The sequence below is a fragment of the Dermacentor silvarum genome, chromosome 3, assembly GCF_013339745.2.
Source record: "Dermacentor silvarum isolate Dsil-2018 chromosome 3, BIME_Dsil_1.4, whole genome shotgun sequence".
NCBI classification, from domain to species: Eukaryota; Metazoa; Arthropoda; class Arachnida; order Ixodida; family Ixodidae; genus Dermacentor; species Dermacentor silvarum.
Genome location: NC_051156.1, coordinates 211,626,972 through 211,650,886, shown reverse-complemented (window position 1 = coordinate 211,650,886; position 23,915 = coordinate 211,626,972). Strand labels below are relative to the sequence as shown.

The 23,915-nt window shown below is 46.8% G+C and overlaps 1 protein-coding gene and 1 non-coding gene across 2 annotated transcripts in view; both read right to left on the bottom strand.

Annotated features, from left to right (window-relative positions):
* Positions 1-886: 886 nt before the first annotated feature.
* Positions 887-961, bottom strand: Trnas-gga (transfer RNA serine (anticodon GGA)). The gene has a single exon. It is a non-coding gene; the product is annotated as a tRNA-Ser (tRNA).
* A 1,915-nt stretch (positions 962-2,876) lies between these two features.
* LOC119446615 (phospholipid-transporting ATPase ABCA3) overlaps positions 2,877-23,915 on the bottom strand; it is a 255,324-nt gene continuing 234,285 nt past the window's right edge. Inside the window, exons 15-24 of the mRNA XM_037711091.2 lie at positions 20,241-20,477; positions 18,041-18,194; positions 17,521-17,815; positions 16,357-16,482; positions 14,183-14,425; positions 11,577-12,058; positions 9,213-9,400; positions 7,765-7,938; positions 7,069-7,282; positions 2,877-3,106 (exon numbers count right to left, since the gene is read on the bottom strand). Of these exons, the coding sequence (XP_037567019.2) occupies positions 2,891-3,106; positions 7,069-7,282; positions 7,765-7,938; positions 9,213-9,400; positions 11,577-12,058; positions 14,183-14,425; positions 16,357-16,482; positions 17,521-17,815; positions 18,041-18,194; positions 20,241-20,477 (2,329 nt within the window). The 3' untranslated portion in view covers positions 2,877-2,890. The remainder of the gene's footprint in view (positions 3,107-7,068; positions 7,283-7,764; positions 7,939-9,212; positions 9,401-11,576; positions 12,059-14,182; positions 14,426-16,356; positions 16,483-17,520; positions 17,816-18,040; positions 18,195-20,240; positions 20,478-23,915) is intronic.

The following is a 23,915-nucleotide window of genomic DNA, read 5'->3' as shown; positions in this document are numbered from 1 at the left end:
GACGGTAGGCGCTGCATACTCCGCTGGGAGGCGCCACTGTAGCTCGCGGTATAATAACGCGCGCGCGCGCTTCGCTCCTCTCATTCTCCTCCCGCAACGCCACGGAAAGCGCCAGTGTCAGCGCCAGTGTCAGCGCCGTGGACAGCGCCGCGGAGAAGAGGGCTCGAGCCTCTGCCACGAAACGGCAGCGGCGACAGGCCGATCCCGAACTTCGAGTCGACCCCATGGCTGCTTCGCATACTACTCAGGGTTCCCCTACGGGAATACGGTGTAATTTTTATCCAGCGGGAGTGCTCGCACCGGCGGACGCTGGCGTCGGCACCTCTGGTGCACTTTCTTCTTCTCTTGGTTGATCGGTGGTTTGCGCTGTTCCTTCAGGTGCGTTGTCCTCCAGAGCTGGTTGGGCGGGCGTTGGCAGCAGCATACGAACGTGGTTGTACGCAGTCAACAATGGCGCCATTGCAACGTCTGCATGACGCATTGTACGTTGCAGTGGTATGGCCGAAAATGGCACATCGGGCGCAATGAGATGACGTGCAGGAGGTCCCAAAATGACCTTCAGCGCCACACTTGGAGCACACTCTCTTCATTCCTTTGTTTCACAGTACACTGTACTTACATGGATATGCTCAAAAAGTACGAACAATAAAATAGGGTCGGGCGATCGTGGCGCCGACATGAAAGAAGGGAAGCACGGTAGAAGACACGCTCCAGTGTGTTCATGGCCATGACTTCTGGGTGAATGATGTAATAGTTCAGCGGAAATCCGCTAGGTGGAGATAAGTAATTAAAGAGAAACTGAGACATCCACCCAAATGTAGCAATTCGCTACTATGGAAACCCAACCGGGTTCCTCGAAAGAAAACCTCGCAGTTGAAGAAAAATTCGTCCTGGTCCGGGACTCGAACCCGGGACCACCGCCTTTCCAGGGCAGCCGCTCTACCATCTGAGCTAACCAGGCGGCTAGCAGATGGCAGGGCGAAGTCGAATTTGTCGACAACTCGAAGCAAAGGAAGGCAAGTATATGATGTAATAGTTCAGCGGAAATCCGCTAGGTGGAGATGTATCGCGCCTAGCACAGCTTTCGACCGGCTCCACGTTCCTCACGCTAAGCTTTACTGCCATTTTCCTTTCCCTGCGAGATTAATTTTTGTTCGTGCTCACATTCGAGATTTATTTCGATAGGTTGGACTTAAGATCGCATGCTCCTCGGAGAGGAGAATCGAACCATGGGGAAGTGGGCCAAATATGCTAGAAAGTATAAAAAGGAATGGGAGCAACACCCGGAGTTCAAAGGTGGATCCTGGTGTTTTTACTTATAGATGGCTTGTGCGTAACGTCACCTATGCAGACACTCATTGTGCTAATATCGCAACATGTTTGCCACGATGACATCAGTGCAACACGTCACGTGAGCATCAACCACAGTGTTAGCTTAGCAGGTGAGATGTCGCGCTGTTGGCTCGAGGACGCGTGTTTGATTCCCGGCTTCGGCGGCGACATTTCGATCGAGGCGAAATGCAGCAACACCCGTGTACTTTAGATTTAGGTGTACGTTAAAGAAGCCCAGTTGGTCAGAATTAATCGGGAGTCCCTAACTGCGTCATGCCTTCTAATCAGATCGTGGTTTTGGCACGTAAAACCCCAGGAATTATTATTTTAGCACATCAACACTTTGCTTTTTGACAGTAACCGGTTTTCACAGGATTACCACTGTTCTCAATTTGTCGTTCACCTTTGCTATTAGAGGACGCTTTTTACGTGCCAGGATCGTGGTCCGACGCGGCGCAGTATTTCCCGTTCAATTCAGTCTAACTTTTTTAAAAACTCCCCGGATAAGCGTTTTTTCCCCCACTGAGAAGCGACGTGATTGTTTCAGTGTCTTCTGGCGCTCATGGATCTGTGTTTCCGTCTCCGGCTTGAGTAGGTCGAGAGGACACAAAAGTTTTCGTCGACACATCGCTCTCGCGGGTGTCATTCCTGTAGCTGTGTGAACCGTGGTGTGTTGCCGATACAGGAACCTCGCAAGTCGACACTGTATGGGCCACCTTGTATCCATCAGGGAAACAATTGCCAGCTGTCTCTACCAGCTCCTTCAGAAGGACGCCACGTGGAGATGGGAAACCCAGCGTCAACAAGCTTTTGACGAACTTAAGAGATTGCTTCTCAGTCAGGCCTGTACTAACACACTACGACGAACTGAAATAGCTTCTCGTCTCATGCGACGCTTCACCATACGGCATAGCTGTTCTGTCTCAACGTGATGACCAGAATAGAGAAACACCGATCGCTCTTGCATCTAGGACATTAGGGTCGCGGAACAAAACTTATGCACAGTTGGACAGAGAAGGCCTTGCTGTAGTGTTTACAGCTGACAAGTTCCGCAAATAAATTGCGAGAGAAAGGTAACTTTCGTCACTGACCATCAACCGCGCAGCGGTTGATGCTCAGTGACCAGATGGTGCATCAAGTTATCTGCGTATGACTACGCCATTCTCTACAGGCGTCGCTAAGAACCACCAAAACGCAGACGCGTTGAGCGGATTGCCGTTACCAGAACGCATCGACGACCCATGGCTACGCCGTTCGGCGAGCGGATTGCTAGGCAACCTAGGTGACTCTTTCTGACGCGTTACGGACTTACGGCCGGCTTAAACAGCTCCGCTGTTAAAAGAAGGGCTTCGTGACAATAGCAGGAGTACGCTTAATAGAAACGATCAGACCTCTGAAAAGCTTGCAGGTACGTCAGCACGAATATTCAGAGATTCTTGGAAAAACATTCAAATGAAACGTGGGACATCGATTGAATCACGCACACGAATAAGACAGTACGAACGTGTAGCCCCGTCAATTTTTTTTTTGTAATGTTGCCTCGGATAACGATGACTGGTTACACGTCGGTTACGTTCGTACTAACACTAGTAGCAGTAGCACTTTGGTTGGGTTTCTCCGCGTGCGCTTTCCGAGCGAACTCGATGAAGATCTGTTCCAGGGTGTTGTCAGACACGAGGACGTGCTCGAAGGGAAATTCCTTCTCCAAGACGGCCAGCTTGTAGAACAACGTGCTCCAGGGAAGCTTGCCCTCCATGCGGAACTCGAGCACCCTCTGCAAGGAGAATAGAACAATAAAAACATCGTCTTTGTTGTGTTAAAGTCTCTCCACTTGTAGGTCTTCCTTTTATGGTATTATGCAATTAAGTCCCGATAACTTACAATATCTTGTTCCTGCTTAAAAAATATTTTATACGTTATTCGCACGATGTTTCTTCTTTTGCTAGGCAGGCTATCATACTTACTGACCTTTTCTGTATTATTATGCACCTTTTGTTTAACTATGTCTTTTTTTTCTGCAGAAGACCTCTTTCCTTACTTACGTAAACCTGTTTCATGTGCTAGTATTCTGCTGCCAGTTATCTAGGCGCAGCAATCCTTCTTTGTTCCCCACTGTTATAAAGCACGAAGCTGTCTGCTGCCAGATCTCGATCATCTAAGCATGCAATGCGCACGCGCGCACAGGTATACTACCCGTTCCCCAACGCGCACACACATGCGCACGCACACGTGAACACGCCCACATGACGTACACACACGGCTACATATATGGAGAGAGCTCAATTACTCGCTTAGTTCAGAGGGCGCATACGTAAAGGAAAAGACGAATATTTGCATTAATAACAAGCTGTGTTATGTTCAAGCCTTCATAGATGACTGTTCACTGTACGGTGCAGCGAAGAGCAAATTTTCAACTGCAGTCCTGCTGACAGGCATTTTTTTTCTTGGGGGGGGGGGGGAGGGGGAGGGGGGAGGACAGACTCGCGGCGTGCTGGAAATATTCCCGTATGGGCACCGAAGGAAAAGCTAGAGCAAGTGCTAGTAGAGACTTCATGAAAAACATTTCGTAAGGTCATTTTCTTGACGTGCGAGACTGACCTGCTGCCGCGAGACCGCCGCACTTCACAACTAATCGAATGTCAAACCCGTGACTGTCCTTGCGCGTCTCGCTATTTGCTCGTTGTTATTTAACAGAATGGTTCTCAAAACGCCTTTTAATCTTTCTTTTTTTGCTTGAGCTTGATATTTATGGCCATGTATACCGGTGAATATCATTTGTATGCGCTATGAAAAAACATTTCGCAGTTTCGCCCCAAAGGCGAAGCATCGATTGCGGTAGCAAATTATTAGACAACTATTAGTTTCACACTATAAGTTTCAGACAACTATAAAACTGGTAGTTTTATAGGCCGTGTAAACTTGTAAGTATTCGCTTACTAACTAAATTAACAAGCACGGTGTAACGCGTGCACAGGTAAACATGAACATATCTCGCTCCATGACCCCGGAAACTCGCTGTCAACACGCTGGAGTGAGGAGCCGTGGCAGCAGCAGCGAGCGAATTGCCCTTCGTGTCGTCTCTCGCTTCAACGCGAACTAAACGTCGGAAGCACAGCGCATAGGAAGCGTACCGGCACTCGGCGAGCTTTGTCGACATGGCAGGTCGCTTTGAAGATGAGGCCCGCGCGAGCGCGCACTTTTTACACGTCACGTGATCGTTTTCAAGGTATACGGCGGCCGCGCAGTAAAACCCGTCAGCTGTGCTCGCTGGACAGCGTGAAAGCTCTTCGCTGACGTCACTCTATATTGTTACCAAGCGCTGCCAGCGACGAAGCTGACGATACGGAAGACAATGACGCTCGTTAATGTCACGCGGACTGTCTTCCATGCCAGTGAAAGCGTTGTAAATACACTGCAAAACATTTTAAATCTGTATTCTCCCCGTAACATTTTGTGGAAGTTGCGGGCTCTTCAAGACGCACGACGAATTTACGCAGCGGGCGCTCCTTGGCTGCATCGGCAATGCCAGCTCAAGGCGACAATGCTTCGAGCACGTCGCCACCGGCGCCCACCGTCATCGTGGCCCAACCGCGTGATCCTGGAACCTTTTCCGGCACGGATAACAGCGACGTGTTATCTGTTCTCTCAGTAACACTATTTCAGGTCTCCACACACGTCACGGCATTTGGCGGGGTTGCAGTCACCGAATGCTGCCTTTTGAAGTATATGTACCTCCCGCGAATGTCTTGAAGTTCAAAACCACTCACGCTCTAAATATTCTAAGCTTTGTGACTCATTTAATGTCGTGAAATTGTTCGCCTGGATAAAAAGAAAGAAAAAAAAGGAAGAACAGAATTGAGTGACTCGGGTGTTTCAACTTTGGGATCAATTTGAATTTCGTGTCAGTATAACCGGAATTGGGGAAACTCAATTTCGCGTGGTATGCTTTGGTTTTATATGGTATAATACAATATTTGCAAAATACATCTGCAACTATAAAGAAAGGTTTTCACGACAGCGTAGGCTTATTCTTTGTTCCAAACGTTCCACAGCTGCTGGATCGGCTTGTGGCTACTCGAGCAACATTACGTGGCCTTATCGTGTTATCAAATGCCAGGGACAGCTACACTGAGTGGGTTACTTCAAGGATTACACGCTAGGCGCATTCTTTAAATCTTTTCCCGATTTGCGTTTAATATCCGGATCCTGATAGTATTCTACTGAGAAACTGATAACGGGACTTCCTCAAAGGCTCTCGCGCGGCGTCGGCGGCGTCGGTGATCAGCTAAGAATCAGCGAAAAACGTTGTTGAAACGTATTAATAAAACTCATTCTCCTCTCCTCTTTGCTATCGTCATCAGGGTCACCAGGGTTGGAGCAGTCCTGGCACCTTATAGTTTGGTCACGAGGCCCGTCTCACCAAGGTGCGCAAGGAGTGGATCTAGGACCCGCATGCGTTGAATGCCGTCTCCAACAGGTCCCGTCCCCATTTTAAATGGCCTGGAGACGGGCTGCAGCTTTTGTATAGGATCTAGCTTGTGAGTTACTTGGGGCCTACTCGCGGGAACTCGTGCTCGAGTGCTTTTGAGTGTTCATCTTTTTTTACTGCACGCCGGAGTTGAGTTAGAGGAAGAAACAGCTCGTTACATACATTTAACAATATTTAAATAAGAACATCAGATCTGCAGTCCTGTAGGATTGCAGAGCTGATATACCAGGCCGTTGGAATGCGCGGCCAGACGTCGGCGTCGGTAGAGCCGGCGGAACAGCTAGGGAGATGGGTCATATGTGACGGAGGGAAAGCTCAGAGACAGTCTACTCCCGTTAATTTGAACCTTGTGGGACCGGACAATTTGGTACAGTAATCCGAAAGGTCTAATTAACAAACGACAATAAAATGGAGCAATGTCATTTTTTTTGTAATTGCCGAAAGTATTCTGTAACGTCTTTTTGAGATGCTTAAACACTGACTCAGCGGGACACGAGACGCAACAAGCGGCAACGGATTGTTCTACGGGCAGAAGGGGTGTTTGTTACTAAAATAAGGTTATCTACAACGGCTTCATGCCTCAGCAAAGGATTGCACCACCTTCTGGATTTCTTGTGTTTTCAGCGTTATGCGTATAGCAATCGGTTCGCGCCTGAGGGGGCACCGGATCGGGTCGGTGGGTTGGTTGGTTGGTTGAAAAAACTTTGATGAGGTCCTGCAAGGTTCGAATTAATTGAAGCAGCGTGCTTTCCAGTTAAAACTAAACGAGTTTTCCTTCCATAGAAATGTATGGCTTCTAGTCGGGACGTTCTGTTACGTGAGAATTAAGTGAAACGTCGAAGTAACCGAGATCGAGTTAACTGGTGCCGACTGTATAAGCAAAAGGCTCGGGTTTAGCGAATGGATTGCCCCGGATAGACTGTGAAGCATTCGCAAAGGCTCTGGGTAGATTTCGGGCAGTGGAAACACCCACATAGACTTTCGGAGGATATGCGAACTCTTACAGCTTCACTTTCTTTGACGTACAAGTTGCTCGGAATGACGTAATATCTGCGAAGGCTTTTGATTGATGAACGGAATCAGAGTCATGGTCGGGATTTGTGCTCTTCCTGTACAATTTCGTCGAAACCACGCGGCTGCCGCTGCTTATAGCCTATGCATTTTTGTTTGTAAATGCTAGGAAAATGGGGGGGGGGGGGGGGGGTAAATAAAGTATAATGATAGCAATCATCGCGATGGCCACTCACTCGGCGCACGTCGACTACCGTGATTCCTGGCAAAGAATGGCGCACGCCTTTGGTGAGCTTTTCGACAGCTTGCCACGTGTCGTCTTCCAGCGTGAACAGCAGCTTGTATCCTTTGCCGAACCGGTCCTTGATGTGCTGCAGCGTTCCGAGACAGACCATCTCTCCTTCGACCATGATGCAAATCCGGTCGCAGGAGAGCTCGCACTCCTCCATACTGCACAAAAGCATCGGACGTCTGATAGTTACAGGGTACCTCTAGCTTCGGAAAGCTATCAATAGACACTTTAAGGGAAAGTGGCTGGGGTGATAGCCGCCGCCGTAGCTCAAGTGGTAGAACATTTCATGCCTAATTCGGAAGATGTGGATTCGACTTCCATCGGCGGCAAATTATATTTTCGCCCACGTTCATTTCCCATTTCATTATTTTTTTTCCAGATTTTAAACCCAGTGTTGATTTCCCCTATGCTTTTCTTGGATTTATTCTTTATTGACTTCGTATACATGAAAAAAATTGGTGAACTTTTTGTTACGATGTCAGGGAGTGGCAGCGCTTGATCGTTTTGGTAGTAAAGATATATTCCTTAGCTTTTGGATTTTTATATTAGAGAAATCGAGTTGGCCAGAAGATGACAAGTCACCTGAGCCTAAACTAGCCGGAAGCGTGTACAATGCGAATGCCGGGACAGTCGCGAATACCTGTGCGAGGTGAGAACGATCGTGGTCTCGGTCCTGTTCTTGAGTGGGTTGAGCGCCTCGTGTATGCGGGTCCTGGCCAGCACATCAACGCCGGCGTATGGTTCGTCCAGCAGCACCAGCTCAGGGAGGCCAATCAGGGCCACCGCCATGGACAGCTTCCGCTTGTTGCCGCCGCTGACAAATTCGCAGTGCCGATGGACACAACACCTTTCATAAATCGGAGGCCACCACCACCGCACGAACAGCTCTTCCGAAGCAAACAAATGAGGACCGTCTTTTGCCGCTTGTGATACGGCGCATGCGTACAAGTGCTGTATGTTTCACTCAGCAGCCGACATATTTTGCACATTTAATTCCACCGTTCCGTCTAAGCAACACTGAAATCACACATTAGACATGCTGAGAAATAAGAAATAATGTGAGTGCTAACACACGTTTTGCTATATGTAGCTTTCAGTATCTTCATAATTGTGAAATTGAGAATTGTATTAATCGAAGAACAGCCTAAATTGATTCCAGGATCTCACAAAAATATATTTGCTTCTTACAATGACCATATTTGCCTAATGAGGAAGTGCTGGTACTCTTGGCTGAAATTAAAATCAATAGCATAACTTAAGAGCTGGTAGGTCATAATCTAGTGCCTGCAACGATAACCATCTGCGGTATCAGAAACGGTAGAAGCGTCGAACTCAACATGTACACGGCAACCACGTGGGAAGAATTTGTGACGTAGTTTCAGTGTGGTGAAGGCCGGCGTCTGTGCGTTCATAATACGCCTAGCGGTGACCATGACCCGATCGGAAATGTGTTTCGTCTCATTACCGGCGAAATTAGAAACATCACGATGCGTATATCGGCTCGGAAACAGCGGGAATAGCGTTGTTGATGTTGTGTGAAATGGATGCGCCATGCCGTCTATACGAAACACCGATGATGCGTTTATATGTCACATGTATACGCTTCCTGTGCACGGTAACATCTTCGAGGACGGCACGCGCGGCGATGCTGTTGTAATTAAAGGAGCGGCCATTGAGCAGCGATGGGTACAGAATTTATAATTTATTGCTATATCGATTGATACTATCACAGCCCCAATTCTCACAGCTTCCATGGTCTCGTGTAACCAAGTCAGAGCCGTATACCTGACTCAATCATCCACGGCGTACTTGCAATGAAGAGAGTCGGAAAGTTCCTGTGTCAGTTAATTAAATATTAGAACCGCAACAGTAGTGATACATAGAATACTAAGGATGCAGAAGGAGGCCCCAGGTTAAAAACCGCTGGCGTACATATGCTATAAACAAACCACGAAGAAGGGGGAGTAATTCGCGGTGTACAGGTAATCGCGTTAGGTAAGCGTTTAAAAGAGTTGGGTCCGACCGCTTGAAACTTGTAGCCTATTCGCCTCGTACGTAAGGATGCATAGGAAGTAGGAGTGAGCTCACCTGTAGTGCTGGCACCTCTTTGCCGCCTGGTCTTGGAGGTCTGTAACGTAGATGACGTGATCCACCGCCCCGGGGAGGATGTCCTCGGGAACGCCGCGGAGGCGACCAAACAGATACAGCGTCTCGTAGGCATTCAGCTTGTCCAACAGCGCTCCGCCCTGAGGGCAGTAGCCCAGCTTCGCTTGCCACTGTGTAACGTGTTGATGAGACAAAGAGAAAAAAGTTAGTGACCTTTCACTTTGTCAACGCGGGTTACGCGAAAGCGTGTGGGTGCTGTTACCTTTTTTGTGCATTACGTATAGAATGTTCTAAAAAATCCTTTGAATGTTTGTAAGTGTGGCGGTTCTTTCAAGGCTTATATTTTTTATTTTGCATGTTTTGTGTCCGTTTTTGATTTTTATAAAGTGTAAAGTGTCATTAGGAAAGAAGGTAAGGTACTGTAAGGAAATGCACAGTCTTCATTATTTCAAGCCATTTGGTAACGTGCTATTCATTTTCCCCTTGTTCGCCTTCTTCCTCTTCTGGAGTCTCCTGGGCTTGCCAAGCCCTCGCCTTTTGCCGGACTTGTTCAGCTTGTGCCTGGAGCTTGGCGACTACTTCGGTGTCGGTCGACTCGCGCTCGGCCTGCAGCCACTTGCGTCTTTGCTCCATCCTTCTCACTCGGCCTCTCGATCATGAGACGAACCCAGTACGTCCATAGCGCTCACAAAACCCGTAGCAACTGCCAGAGGAGATCAACCCAGCGCGCCTCCGCCTACCCTCCTCCTCCGCGACGCTTCGTCTCCTTTCTTGCTCCCCACTTCACTCAACGCCACCTAGACTTTCCTCTAAGTGGTGTTGCTTTGGCGCGCGCTCAGCGCGGACCTCCGTACTTTCCCTCCCGCGCGATTCTCTTCACCTCCAGGCACCTTCCTACTCCGGCGCTCGCTTCCCTCGCGGCGACATACATAATCTCGCTGACTTCACAGATGGGGCATGTACGCTTGCGTGTAAAACAAATTATGCAGGCCTATTTACTGTGGCAATCGCTGTAAGCGAAGCATTGTTTATTCTCAACAGTCCTAGCACTCCACGCCTTTGCCTTTTAATCCCCAGGGTTCACACCTATAGATGGTCGTATCTAAAGGCAGAAATGAAGACGTTAAGCAAGCACTCACGCTAAACACGGTATTTATCGCTTTGCTAACGCAGATGAACGTTTCAACTGTCTCAAAATGCTTAGCTGTCCCGAGTGACATGGCGAGAATTAATCATGATATGCTTTTATAAGCCTTCGCGCGTTTCTAAGCGTTTCGACCGTTACAACTGTGCTGTTGGGCTTGGGTATCCTAGTTCATATGCCACCATCCAAGCATATACATAGCCTTAGATCGACCGACCCACGCCAAATTTCGTACAGTCAGGTGAACTAAGCTTTGCTTAAAAGAAAAGAAAAATTGTTCGGAAACGCCGCGGATGCGACCAAACAGATACAGCGTCTCGTAGGCATTAAGCTTCCTGGAAAACATTGGCAGCCAGTCCTCCGGACAGCCTTTGTACATTATATTGGCACATCCACTTCAATGGTCTTCAAAATGTACTTCGAAGTGATTACTTAAAATATTCATCCCGTGTATGAAGTCAGATGGATATATAACTACATGAAAGTAATTTAGTCATATTCTTGCTGTGAGCTTTCGAAAAAGTAGATAGTAATTTGATCTAGACCGCTATGTTGCTCGAGACGGAAAAAAGCAACCACGTAGTTCTTCTCAAATACCGCGAGGTGACATGAAAATCCAGGACGCAGCATGAAATTGCAACCAACCAAAGCCACCACACGATGTTCCATCTTCATGTTCGCGTTTCAGCAAAGAAAAGCGATATTTACCATAAGATGCAGAGACGGTTACATAAGCCATGTGCATGGAGAGGTTGCTTTCGGCATCTAAGCAAATATTTATACAGAAAATCGTCTTTTGAGGTTTGTAACATGTCAGTGTGGAAATAAATATCCGACTTAAAAAGCGATTATGTCACTGAGCTGTTTCCCTGTCTGAGAATGTTATGAGCATAAGTCGGCGAACTCACTCGCGAGTTGACTCAATGACATTCACTCAGTCTCCCACCAGCCGGTTAGTCCGAGTCTGAGCGAGTCCGGATGAGAACGCTTTTGGTGAATTTGAATCCGAGTAAGCCTTGCTAGGGCTGATTTTGGTGAGCGTGAGTACAAGTGAGCCTTCTGAATCGGACTGAGCCCTAAGTTACATATACTGTGAGTGAGTCCGCGTCCGTCTGGCTCATTTTGCCGGACCAACATGGCTATAAAGAGCATGGAAGTTCATTTTCGGGAAGGCAGCTCAATGACAGCTTCTACGTCTTCACCTTCCGAGTGTCGTCGGACAGGACGGCGTCCTTCATGTAGGCGTCACCATACGTCGCCTGGACGAGGCCGGCCAGCATTCGGAACGTGGTCGTCTTGCCGGCGCCGTTCACACCCAGCAAGCCGAAGCACTCACCGGGCTTCAGCGCGAACCAGAGTCCTCGCACGGCGTGAAGCGGGCCGTACATCTTGTGCAGGCTTCGCACCACGAGCGTGTGTTGTGAAAAGCGCTGCTGCCTACAGGTGAGCTCGACGGCCGCTCTCTCGGCAGCGACGTCCTCGTCCTCCTGGTCCGGGGTCTTCTGCGGTGGTGGATCCAGCTTCTGTCTCGAGAGAGAATGCAGTGCCAGGGCGCGGTAGAGCAGATAGAGGAACACGAGGAAGCCCAGCAGGAGCATGATGCAGATGTCCTGGAGGATGCCGTGTGGCGAACTGGACACGGGTGTAATTTCGTACCAGGCGTTCCGAGTTCTATTCGTCAGTACTGAAACAAAAGGACAGAAAGATACAGTGGCTACATAAACAGGCCGGTTTGTATTTTTTCCAAGACGATGTCTTCCTTAGCGAGTTATTCCCACTTTACTGTTTTGGGTATTTGAGTTTATAGCTGCTTCTCGTGGGCCGATCACGAAGGTAGTGCAGTATACAAATGCCCACCGATCCCGTAGGCAGTGCTGTCTAAACATGTGGGCCGTTCCCGTGGGTATGTGCAATTTACTAAAAAAAAAAAGAAAATTCAGAGCACTTCACCTACTGTGAAGATGGAAGCAAGCGAAGCTGTGACTATGGTGGGCCTGGTGTACTGAATGTTGCTATAGTGAATTTATATATTATCATTGTTGACTATATTGAGCGTCATCGGCATGTTCGTCAAAGAGCAGGGACACCGGCGTCTTGTTTTCGCATCGCGGGTCCAATCTTCTGCCGAGGCGTTGGAGCGACGCCTACGAGATCTCTCCCGCTCCTGCTCTCGGCGACTCATACCCACATATCCAACGCGGGTATGAGCCACACGCGATTTCTTTCTTTCCTTATTTCTTTCTTTCTTTATTTCCTTCCTTTCCTCCTTCCTTCCTACCTACCTTCCTTCCTTGTTTCTTGTCCCTGGCTCATACTCGCATATGCAATGCGGGTATGCGCCACACGTGATTTTATTATCGTTAATCGTGACGTAAGTGACCAGCATGTGATGTTATTGATGTCATGAGCAATCAGTCGTGTTAGTCATACATTCGTACCCTTCCATGCCAATTTTGGTATATAGCAATTGAACGAGGCGCCACCACATATCCAGACGCCACAAAATTGTTGCCTACTTCCGGTGTACACGGACGCCATCTCCTGGAACCTAGCCTATAACAGCTTCGCTGTAAAAGAAGAAGAAAAAAAGTCGGCCGATTCCGAATATTCCACTCCTCTCCAATGCCTTGAAAGGCATTGAAGGTATCATGGGTGTATATATTCGGGCCGCAAATTCTGAATGCAACATAGACAATGTGTGAAGAAGGAACACAATTTTCAAACTGCAGTTTAGAACGTATCGACCCGTCATACACATAATTCATGTGAGCGTACAACACCGTTCTTACTGCTTTAAATCGAGGTAACGGCGTACGTGTGACGCTGTTTTGTATGCAACCTCCGTCAGTGTTGCTTGTTGAATTAGTCGTGCCTAGAGAAGGCGTGAATAGCCAATAAAAATAATAGCACTCATTGAGGGGATACTCGGTTAATCTTAAGAAAGCGCTAATTATCCCATACTAGTGTGCACACTCAAAAAAGACAGCCAGGAGACGCACTGCACTTCGAACAACTGTTTTCCGCGTGGCTATATAGATCCATGAAAGCGCAAGGCAGCAGTCGTGAGTTTTACAAGCCTGTGATGTCAAGATTAGAGGAAGTGGAATTCGTTCGCATCGATGATACGCGCGAGTCCCAAATATGTTATTTTGGATGGCAAGGTTTGATGTGTTAAACAACCTCACACTCCATAGATTACTAGCGGTCCTTGAAGACATTTATACTGCCTAGGACAGATAGAAATAAAGGCTCTGCCATGCTACGCTGTGTTGAGAAAATCTCGCTCAATGCTCCTGCCATTTTGCGATTTTCTCAGCTTCTGACTGGTCTTGATGAAACTTCTTCAAAATGTTAAATATTTCAACAAATAATTCCACTTTTGCACAATATTCTTGAACCAACTACGTATCTCCCCCCAGCCTACACCTTCTCTGAAATAATGCTTAACTGCATTTTATCTTACAGAAGCACCGCGTGCGATCGTACGCTGTTTTCTTTGTTCTTCGGTGGAGAATTTCGTGCCAACTGTAATTATAGCATGAGTGAAATCATAATTAACATGCTCCCGGTACTGTCATTTAACCTCTCTTTGCATTTTAGGCAAAAGGAAAGTGGGCTTGTAGCGCACATGACATCACAAGGCTTGGTTGGGGGGGCACAGCTTGTGCGAACGTGTATGGACTGCATACGGCGCAGACCCTGTCTTTCCTGGCCTTTGATCCTTTTGATCACTGCCACGTGGTTTTACGCCAAGGAACATGTCCCGAAATAGACCGGCGAGAATGTACTAAACGGTTTGCATACTCACCGTCGCAGCAAAACCTTATAGCTGAACCGTACGCCTTCACCGAGTTGCAGAAATCGAAGTGCTTATCCAGCAGTTTCTTCCTGCTTCGCAGGTAATCGCATATCGCCACTTCGTACTTGAGGTTCACGGCGCGCACGGTGGTCGCCGAGAGTGCGAACGGCGGGAAGAACATGAAAGGCAGCCTCACGTTCTGGCCCTCGAAGGCGTCGGATGCGTAAAGAAAGCCGATTATAGTGCCGGGACCTGGAACAACGGAACAGAGGTTAACGAGATAAATTAACCCTGCCGCACCCGCCCTGCCACCTTCGTTTTTCGTCTACCAGCCAAACGAAAGCAATGAACTATTCACTAAGCCACCAAGGTTTGACGCTTTGAGCACTGTCTTAGGCTTTAATTTGATGGCGTGTTTAGTGTGGCGTATAGACGTGCTAACATGAGTATATACAGTAGGTGCAATAAAATACCGGTACATGAAGATGGGAATAGTGGCGCAAGTTGCGAATTCTGTCTCCCTTTGTTCGTTCATGAGAGGATAGAATTGTTCTTTCGTTTCATCCTTCTCCTCTTGAAAAGGGAGAAATAGAAATAAGCAGAGTGAGAATATGGCTGGCAATTATATTCTTACTGGAGACACGATTATGTCGCCTATAAGTGCGACACAATGACTCACTGCAATAAGAAGCCTGCGCGGTTTCGTTGAACACGGATTCGCAAGGTGTCGCCATTGGCGCTTCTGTTTTCATGTACATTGTTTAAGTGATGTTCAATAGAAAACACCAAGAAAGACAACTTCTTTTCCAACGTTTATGTCAATTTTTACTGCTAGAAACTAGCTCAGGCATGTCATAGATGCGTTTACATATATATCTTTCGATGTATATATATATATATATATATATACGAGTCAACTTCAGTGAGTGCAGATGCATTTTGATGCTTGTGCTTACCGTTTGGTGATCTACATTCCTTCCCCTACCATATGTTCGTAAATCTACGTATTAGTGTTATAAATCTGCTTAAGAAAAAAGTTCCTTTTTCACAGAAGTTTTCTTATTTAATTATGCATGGGGATTTTTGGCACAAGGGATGTTTTCTGGCCTTAGAGCGTATTCGGGCAGCTTCGAAGGTGAGGCTCGCGTGTAATACGCATTTTATCAGACTGCATAAACAAATACAGTGGTACAGGAAAAGAGGAAAGCTTCTGCGTTTTCCCAAGAAAAAACAAATGACAGTTAAATGATTAAACAAGAATGAGGAGGCATAACAAAATATTATACCGGTGTATTATTTTTCATAGCGAATGAGGAGGAGGAATGAACGTTTGTTGCTAGAAACAGCGAGAAAGTGTTCTTTCTTCGCCCTAGGTGGGCGGCTCTCTCAGTCCAGAAAGCCGTTGGCTAATGCCGCAGCCCGGGCCCGGTCCACCAGACTTCGCTGATCCTCCAGGCTCTGTGCCGTTAACATTGCCTCCCACGTTTCTTCGGTGGCTTGTATCGTTTCTGAGGCATCGTCTTGACTGCTTTTCTCGCGGTGTGGGCACACCAACACCATGTGTTGTAGGGTGTCTGGTACATCACAATATCGGCATAGGTATGAGAATTTAGTGGGATGCATCCGGTGCATGATAATTCCATGGACATTCCATTCCATAGCGAATGAGAAAAAATAATTATAGGGTTATATGTGTCAAAGCAGCGACGATCTGATTATGAGGCAAGCCGTAGTAGGGGATTACGGAATAATTTGGACCACCTGGGGTTCTTTAATGTGCACCTCAATCTAAGTACACGGGTGTTTTCGCATTTCGCCCCCATCAAAATGCGACCGCCGTAGCCTGGATTTGATCCAGCGACCTCAGTAGTCAAACACCATAACCACTAAGCAAACACGGCGGGTTTTCATGGCGAATGAATGCAGTTGAATAGACTTCTTGTCTTTTATGTAAACTGATGTTAATCACAACCTCAATGTCCAATAACTCTTTATGGCATGTAAGCTATCCTATAAAACCCCATCGGATCCCCTACGATCATGCGGAATTATCGAATGTGGAGATTAAAAAACGATGTCATGTTTTTGTTTTTGCTTTCAAGGGGATAAACGTTATCGCCACTACAGCGTTGATAGAACAATAGCGCAAGAGAACCAGACGAGAACGTATACCTTAAACTTACCTGCTATTGCGAAAAGTCCGAGGACAATGCCATATGCCGTGCTGCTGTCCGAGGCGTGCTCCGATATCAGATACGGAAGAAGTATGCCCAGAGGAGCAAACGAGATCATGACGATAAGCAGCGATGCTGAAACACACCAACAAACAAATAGTTACGTAGGCGGTCGCCAAATAGAAATACCGTTGGCAATATAAAGTGTTACATTATTACCATTCCTTAACACCACCACACAAAAATCATTCTACCTGCGCCCGCCAATAATGAAGTCATTCCTAACACATCATTGAAGGTGCAATAAAGAGGAACACAAGACCAGTTAATTATTTCAAAACACAATATTCGTTAATTTCGCGGTGAGCGGTTGTTCACTAGGCAAAAAAAAAAAAAAAAAAGAAGGGGGAACTTTTTTTATTTTAATTTAGCGCTGAAAGCACAGGTGCCGGTATGCGTCGTTGTGACGTAGTGGAATGCTAAGCATTTTCTCCTATTTGGAACTGTCAGTCTATGTCTGCTTTGTCAGTCTATGTATTCTTTTCAGTCAACCGTCAATACAGCTATGGGACAAATAGTTTGAATATTTGATCAGCACGTGCGACAGCGTAAGATAGATGCCGCCGATGCGTTTCACATTTGATAATGTGCCCAGAAGATTGCGACGCTCTGGGGGGTTCTTCGGGAGTTATACGATATACGGATTGCTTTCTTTCTTCGTGTTTTCCAAAATAAAAAGTCATTTGAGAGTCAGCGCATGTCCTGTGTGTACCTTCTTCGTCCTTCGTCCAATTGTGAGCGCTGCACAAACTGCATCATGTACCTCCACGTCGTACAGGGAACGGAAATAAACCGTTGTTTTCTTACAGGGATGGGTTACTGGACGAAGGCAAAGGGGTGGGAAGGATAAAGAGGGAAACAGTACTCGGGCCTGAGACAGCTTGGACTGTCCTTAACTTCCCCAATTGTTTTTTTTTCTCTCAGGGCATAGACTCTCGATCGTTTTGAACCACAGGAGTGCGCGCCTTGCCATGTGCGATTTCCTTTATAAGACGAAAAGATTGCTGCATTAATTTGACATTCGCCTTTTTATTACTATAAAGGAAAATTCACTAATACAGCATAACTTATGCTTGGTGCCTTTTTAAGCCGGCATACAGGAACGCGCCTTACCTAACGTTTCGCCGTGCAGGTCAAAAATGACAGCGAAGCCGCCGTAAGTTATCGCCATCGGCACCAGGTAAAAGACCAGGTCGAAGATGAAGTGGGTGACGAGGTAGAGTAAACCGGAGACGCCAGTCATGAGCTGCAACTGACGGGCTTCGCTGCACACCTCGAGGGACGGCAGCACCACGAACGAAGACATGATCAGGCCGAAGCTCACCGAACCCATGACGCCCCAGTAGGCCCACGTGTGTTTCAGAAGCTCGGCCAGGTCGTTCAGCGGATCACGCTCGACGACGTTGGCCTGGACACGAGTTTGAAGAAATACAACGGAGAGTTGTGTAACGGCCGCAGCAGTGCTAGTGAGCTCTTCAATGAACCCTGCATGCGCCTTACTGCCTAAGAGTTTTTGGGACCGGCCATGCAGTTCAGCGTCAACAATTGAGTTGACATTGTGATTAAAGGATTGAAGACTGCTTGTGGGAGCGCGGGTAGAAAGACCGCAGGCAAGTTGTGCGCGGAAACTTACGCGTATCTCCTCCTCCGTCAGCGTGTACAAAGAGACCCCGGTACGGATGCGGCTTTGAGGCTGACCCGTCTGCTGCCGGAGGAGCACGGTGTCGACTAGGTTCTGTTGGATGCTGGCCGAGACCACGCTCAGAGGATTACTCCACATTTTGATCCTGCACCCACGGCAAAGACGACGCAGAGAGGTGAATATCGTGATTCGACACCGCCATTGTATTGCTTTGCACGTGGTGCTCTCGATTATTGAAGTTCCAGATGCGTCTACTGTCGTGCCTATCGCACGTGCAAGAAAACAACCGTGTGCGCATCCAAAATACCTCGCTACGTATAAACTTTTAAAGAAAGGGCTCTTTGTACTTGCTAAAGAAAAAAAAAAGCCCATCATCCATTTAATTCCAAGGTTCTTAAAAGAAATTAGTAATGGTACAGTCGCAAACAATTTCCACAGTCAAATCCGTGTTCTTCAAAGCAATTCGTGACACTCACTTGTTCTAATTCCCTATACCTTATGATTAAATAGCCTGAAATGTATTTTTTGAAATAATATACTTGAAATGTATGCAGAAGCATGTATACGTGCTGCTGCTTAGTCGCCTGGTGTTCCCATGGTATAGTTAACCGTAACATGGTCCGCTAGCACTTTAGGTGTTACTTTTACGCAGAAACCTTTGCAAGCGCTTTGTTGACATCGTTGCGATGAGTTGTTGGGATAACCTTGTGCTTGCGAGTCACGTACAATCGACCAAAAAAGTTTACGGACCACGGGATCTCAGAAAATGCTAAATACCCGAGCAGCCTTTAAATGTAGCCTGTAAAACCGTACATCATAATGTTGTTCGCGTATACCAGTAGAGGCTGGAAATGGGAATACCAGGCTGCGTTTGGAGGCTGCGGAGATATTCAGCTTTTTGTCAGATCCCTTGGTCCGTAAACTCTTTTGGACGATAGTACCTATAACTGCAACCTTCGTTCCTGAACTGCAGGAACGGAGATCAAGTAGTATTCTCTTTTTGTTTTTCATTTTTTTCTATAGACTCAGCTTGTATTTTGATTGTCATCACACCATGCCACTCATTATTAGTGCAGCTTTCTCGGGTGGTAAAATACATAACTGAAGCGCACGTATGCATTGTGGGAAGAATGCATTGAAAGGTGCGCTGCACTTGTGCTGTGCACTTATTTATTTGTACATTGTCTTAACGCTGAGGTTTCTTTGTTACCATTAATCCAGTTCAGCTAGCCCGATTTGAGGATCTAATGCATTGTGTTAAAATACGACGGGCCTAGGTTACCTAAAGTTAAGACGGATGCTTACGGTGCGACTCCATTGGCGCGACCGGCCTTCTGCCTGTTGGCATAGCCAATCAGCGTCTGTGTGGTCAGAGTGATGTCCCCAAAAGTGATCGAACACAAAATACGAGCCCGGATCTTTCAGGCGACATTCCAGATTTGCCGAATCTGGCAGAAAAATTGAACTTCAGACTGAGCTGAAGCTTTCTCTTAGTTGGAACATTACAAGTTATCCTAATGAGTCGACGAAACGCTGAGATAATTCCGGTATTTATTTATTTACCTATTTATCTATTTATTGAAATAACTGCAGGACCCATAGAGTGATAAAGAAGGTATAGGCAAACTTGTTCGAAGATCATAATTAATACAACAAAAATGCATGATTAAAATATACATTTCGGTTCCAATCTTCAATTGCAACTCCAAATACAGTAAAGTGGTTGACTAATTCTATTGATGTGGGCACAATGATCCGTCGCTTAGTTGCTTGTAGGACAAACCTGTAGAAAACACTAAGATTGTATCGGTGATCTGCGGGAAAAGACGCGGAAAATGCCTCTAAATGAAGCTTACGTTTCAATTCATGGTTGTGACGACAAATTTCAAAGAAATGGGGTTGTTCCCAGGCTTTTCTACGCCCTGAGAGCAATAGAAGGCCTATGTTTAGTTTAATAAATGATGCATAAGCCGTACGATGATAATTGGCAAATATAAATATGGCGCTAGAATCTGAACTGAGCCTAGAATATAGAAAAGGTAAGCGTGATAAAAACCACATATGCAGCTTGCATACTCCAACTTGGAGTGGACGATTGTTCCATAAACTATTACGACCACCGAGTCCGAATTAATTTTTCTCTTATTTGTTCCAGGTCCTTCGTCTGTTTAGAAACTTGTGAGCCACTTACACGTGAGCGTTGAAGACGGCGCCGAAAGAGAAATAGGACACGTATTTGAAGAATGCCTTGTCGTACATGATGGAAAGTGAGAGCAAGGCATTTGGCAGGTCCTTCTGCGGCACGTTCAGGCTCTCGAGGAGCACCTTGTAGCCCAAAGATTCGTTGGTTCGGAGCTCTTCCTGGATAAATGTTCTCAGGCGTGGCATTTTGGCTCCGACGAAAGCACCGGCATCGAGATCGATGTACCTGCGATCAAGCGACACGCAGCCAGTGATTTTGAGACTCAACAAACTATTGTCCATAGCGTTCGCTGTAGGGCCAGTTTGTGGATATATTCGTCGTGTCAGTGATACAGCCTATCCAAGTTTAAGGGGAAAAAAAATACAAGGGCCCGAGTGCTGTCAAATAACAATTTCATTGAATGCATAGCTGACCAGTATATGCAAGGACTCGTAAATCTGAGAAAAGATGACAGAAAGTAAAGAAGGTAATTGCGCGCCACTGCATCGCCGTCCTCCGCTAACGTCCTCCGCTAAAGTAGTCCCCTGTCCATTAATACAATCGACAGTGTACTGACGCACACAGTACCAGTCACACAATTGTATTTTTACTGTTTTACACTTTGTGCTACAAAACTACAGGGCGTTGCTATCATTGAGCTACCATAGAAACGATGGTTAGTACGTCAACTTGTCTAATCTTCGTGGTTGTGGCTTCAAACGTTCTTGTGATGTCATTATTAAATAGCTTTCGCTTCATGCTGTGCCGTCAAACCGCGTCCACGATAAACTATTGTGCTTGCGTGGTTAAGGGCAAGTTCTGCTGAGTTATCTGTGCTTAATGATGATAAAGCTAACTGGATAAAATTTGTGTATTTTTATAGAGTTTAATCTCGCATTGTCAAATAAATTATTAACCCGAAAGCGTTTCTTGGCTAGGTTGGTGAAAGCGCACACCCGGCTGGCGCCCGCAAAGGCCGTGCCCGGAACGCGCGTGACCTCTCCCACCGGAGTCATGGAGGAAGCCGTTGAGGCTATGGAGGAAGCCTCCCGACTCGAAGGGGAGAAGGAAACCGGTTTGGAATAGTCGGGCGCGGTTAACATGTCGTCACCGACGTAGCATCTACAAAAGGAGCGCGCCCTCACCCGCAGTCTAAGTTTGCCTTTAGCTTGTGTGGAGGTACTGTTGCGGCAGCATAGGTAGTGATGCTGCAACAAGTAGCGACAGTTAAGTCTGATGTCGATGTTTTAGGCTTAGTGTCGACAACGGCCGATGACTCGTCGACGAAGCGCTCCGTCGACTCGGAGGACTCAGAGGACAGGCGTGAATTGAAACGTGTACGCTCTACACCGAATTCACCTACTACGAAGAAGAAGAAAGCAAAAAAAAAAAAAAGTTTGAAGATCCCTAATCATATTCTTATGAAACGAGAACGCGAAAGCGCTTCTTTTGGCTAGGTTGTTGTTACGGAAGGGTACTGCAATGTGGTGTTGCCTCATTCTTTGTAACACAACTCGACAACACCATTTTGCAGCACCCTTCCGTAACAACAATTACCTATACGATAATAATAATAATATTATGGGGTTTTACGTGCCAAAACCAGTTCTGATTATGAGGCACGCCGTAGTGGGGGACTCCGGAAATTTGGACCACCTGGGGTTCTTTAACGTGCACCTAAATCTAAGTACACGGGTGTTTTCGCATTTCGCAACAACCTATACGAAATATTCTTATGAGATGAGAACGCGAAAGCGAACGTGAACGCGAAAGTGAGAACGCGAACAACCTATTGACCCTTTTCGCGGCGATCCCGTGGGCGCTGCCATGTTTGATCACATGGTGACGCGTCCATTGCTTGCCTCAACTGCCTCCGTTGCCTCCTTGTTTACAATGGAAGTGTATGACGCCGGCGCGGCTTAGAAAACCTCTCTTTTCAGAGATATCGTAGACGGTGACTAGGTGGACGACACGAAGGTTTCATCACAGCTGCAGAGAACATGCAAAAGCGCTTTCGGAGCTGATAAAGCTATGTCCAAACGGCGGAAGCAGCGTATACGGTGCTCGTTTATAAAAGCGGGGCTAAATATGTATTTCAAGCTATCCAAGCTTTCAGATTATGAATTCAGTCAGGATTAGTGTGTTTTGCTCTTTGTTCTTTATTCGGCAAATATTTTGAAGCAGTGGCTTGTCAGAGTCTGACTCAGTGAAGTTCCTCGGTGCGGCCACTATCTGATTATTTTCTGCTTAATCGCTCGCGGGTGTGCTCAGTTCCGATATATTTGTTCTTGTTGCGCACAAGGCTTGAAACGTAGCTGTTTTGTACATTGTAATGCCTTGTAGCAAATGTATATTACAGCTAGTAACTCGCTTACTCTTGTGAACCATCACGAAACATTCAGCTTCGACCATTCGTGCGCCATAGGTGTAGTCCGTCATTTATTGTGCGTATACAGCGCGCATATATTCAGGTGTGCGCCCATTCACTTATCCTTGATACGTCGGCTATAGAGTGGACGTAAGTTGTTCTGCCATTTGGGACATATGTGTAGAGATAATGTGCGCGAAACTTAGTATCACAGGAAGCGGCGCTACTCCCTAAATTTGTTTAACGAGTGGTACTCACTCTTTCCGACGTTCTGGAGATGAAGCCCTTTCTTTGAAGGTTAGCGATACAAGGCTGGCGGATGAGCCTCGAGGAAAGCCGTACATCACGAAGTGCCGGTAACACGTTCGGACAGTTGCAGCAGCGGTCCGCGAACCATTCGAAAGAACGCTTTCGCGTTCTCATCTCATAAGAATATGTTTAGGGATCCTCAAACTTTTTAGTTCATAAAAATATTATACTTTAGTGCGCCCTGAAAGTGGAAAAAGTACGGTCACTTGCGCAAGTTTAGAGCCTCCTATCATGACCAAGACAGTGTTATAAAATAACCTACGCTGTTCCACATAGAGCACAGGGGTGCAATCTTGTACGCGTTCCAAAATGGAACGGAGGCGGTCCGTTCCATCGAGCCGCGCATGATTGGTCAATTTGAACCGTAAGCCGCACACGATTGGTTAAATTGAACCGTGACGATCAAATTGACCAATCATGTGCGGCTCGATGGAACGGACCGCCTCCGTTCCATTTTGAAACGCGTACCCGCCTCCGTTCCATTTTGAAACGCGTACAAGATCGCGCCCCAGATTGCAAGGAAGACTAAAAAAATATTTTTGTTTCGTTTTACTAATGCGATTAGCATTCTTTGGGTACATCCCACACTTTCCGGGGGCTGACTGCCTATCCATCTATGCCTCTAACCGTTTTCCCGCCAACGGTCACGGGTAGTCCATGGTCGAATGGGTAGCGGCGTAGGGCTGCTGTGCTGAGGGAACGGGGTTCAAAACCAACCGTCGGGCAAACACGGGTCACTGGGTATGCGACAATGTGTACATATGTGCTGCTCTTCAACTAACCTCTGTGACGTCAACATGGGCCACTAGGGATGCGGCATTGGATACGCGGAACTGGGTGTGTACCGTTCTTCGAGTGAACCTCTTTGACGGCGATTTGGAGCACTGGGTATGCGCAACTCGGTCTGTGCTGCTCTTTAATGAACCTCTCTGATATCAATTTGGGCAACTAGCTATGTGCCACGGGATATGTTGCCCTCTACAAAGACAAAAATGATACTTTAAATT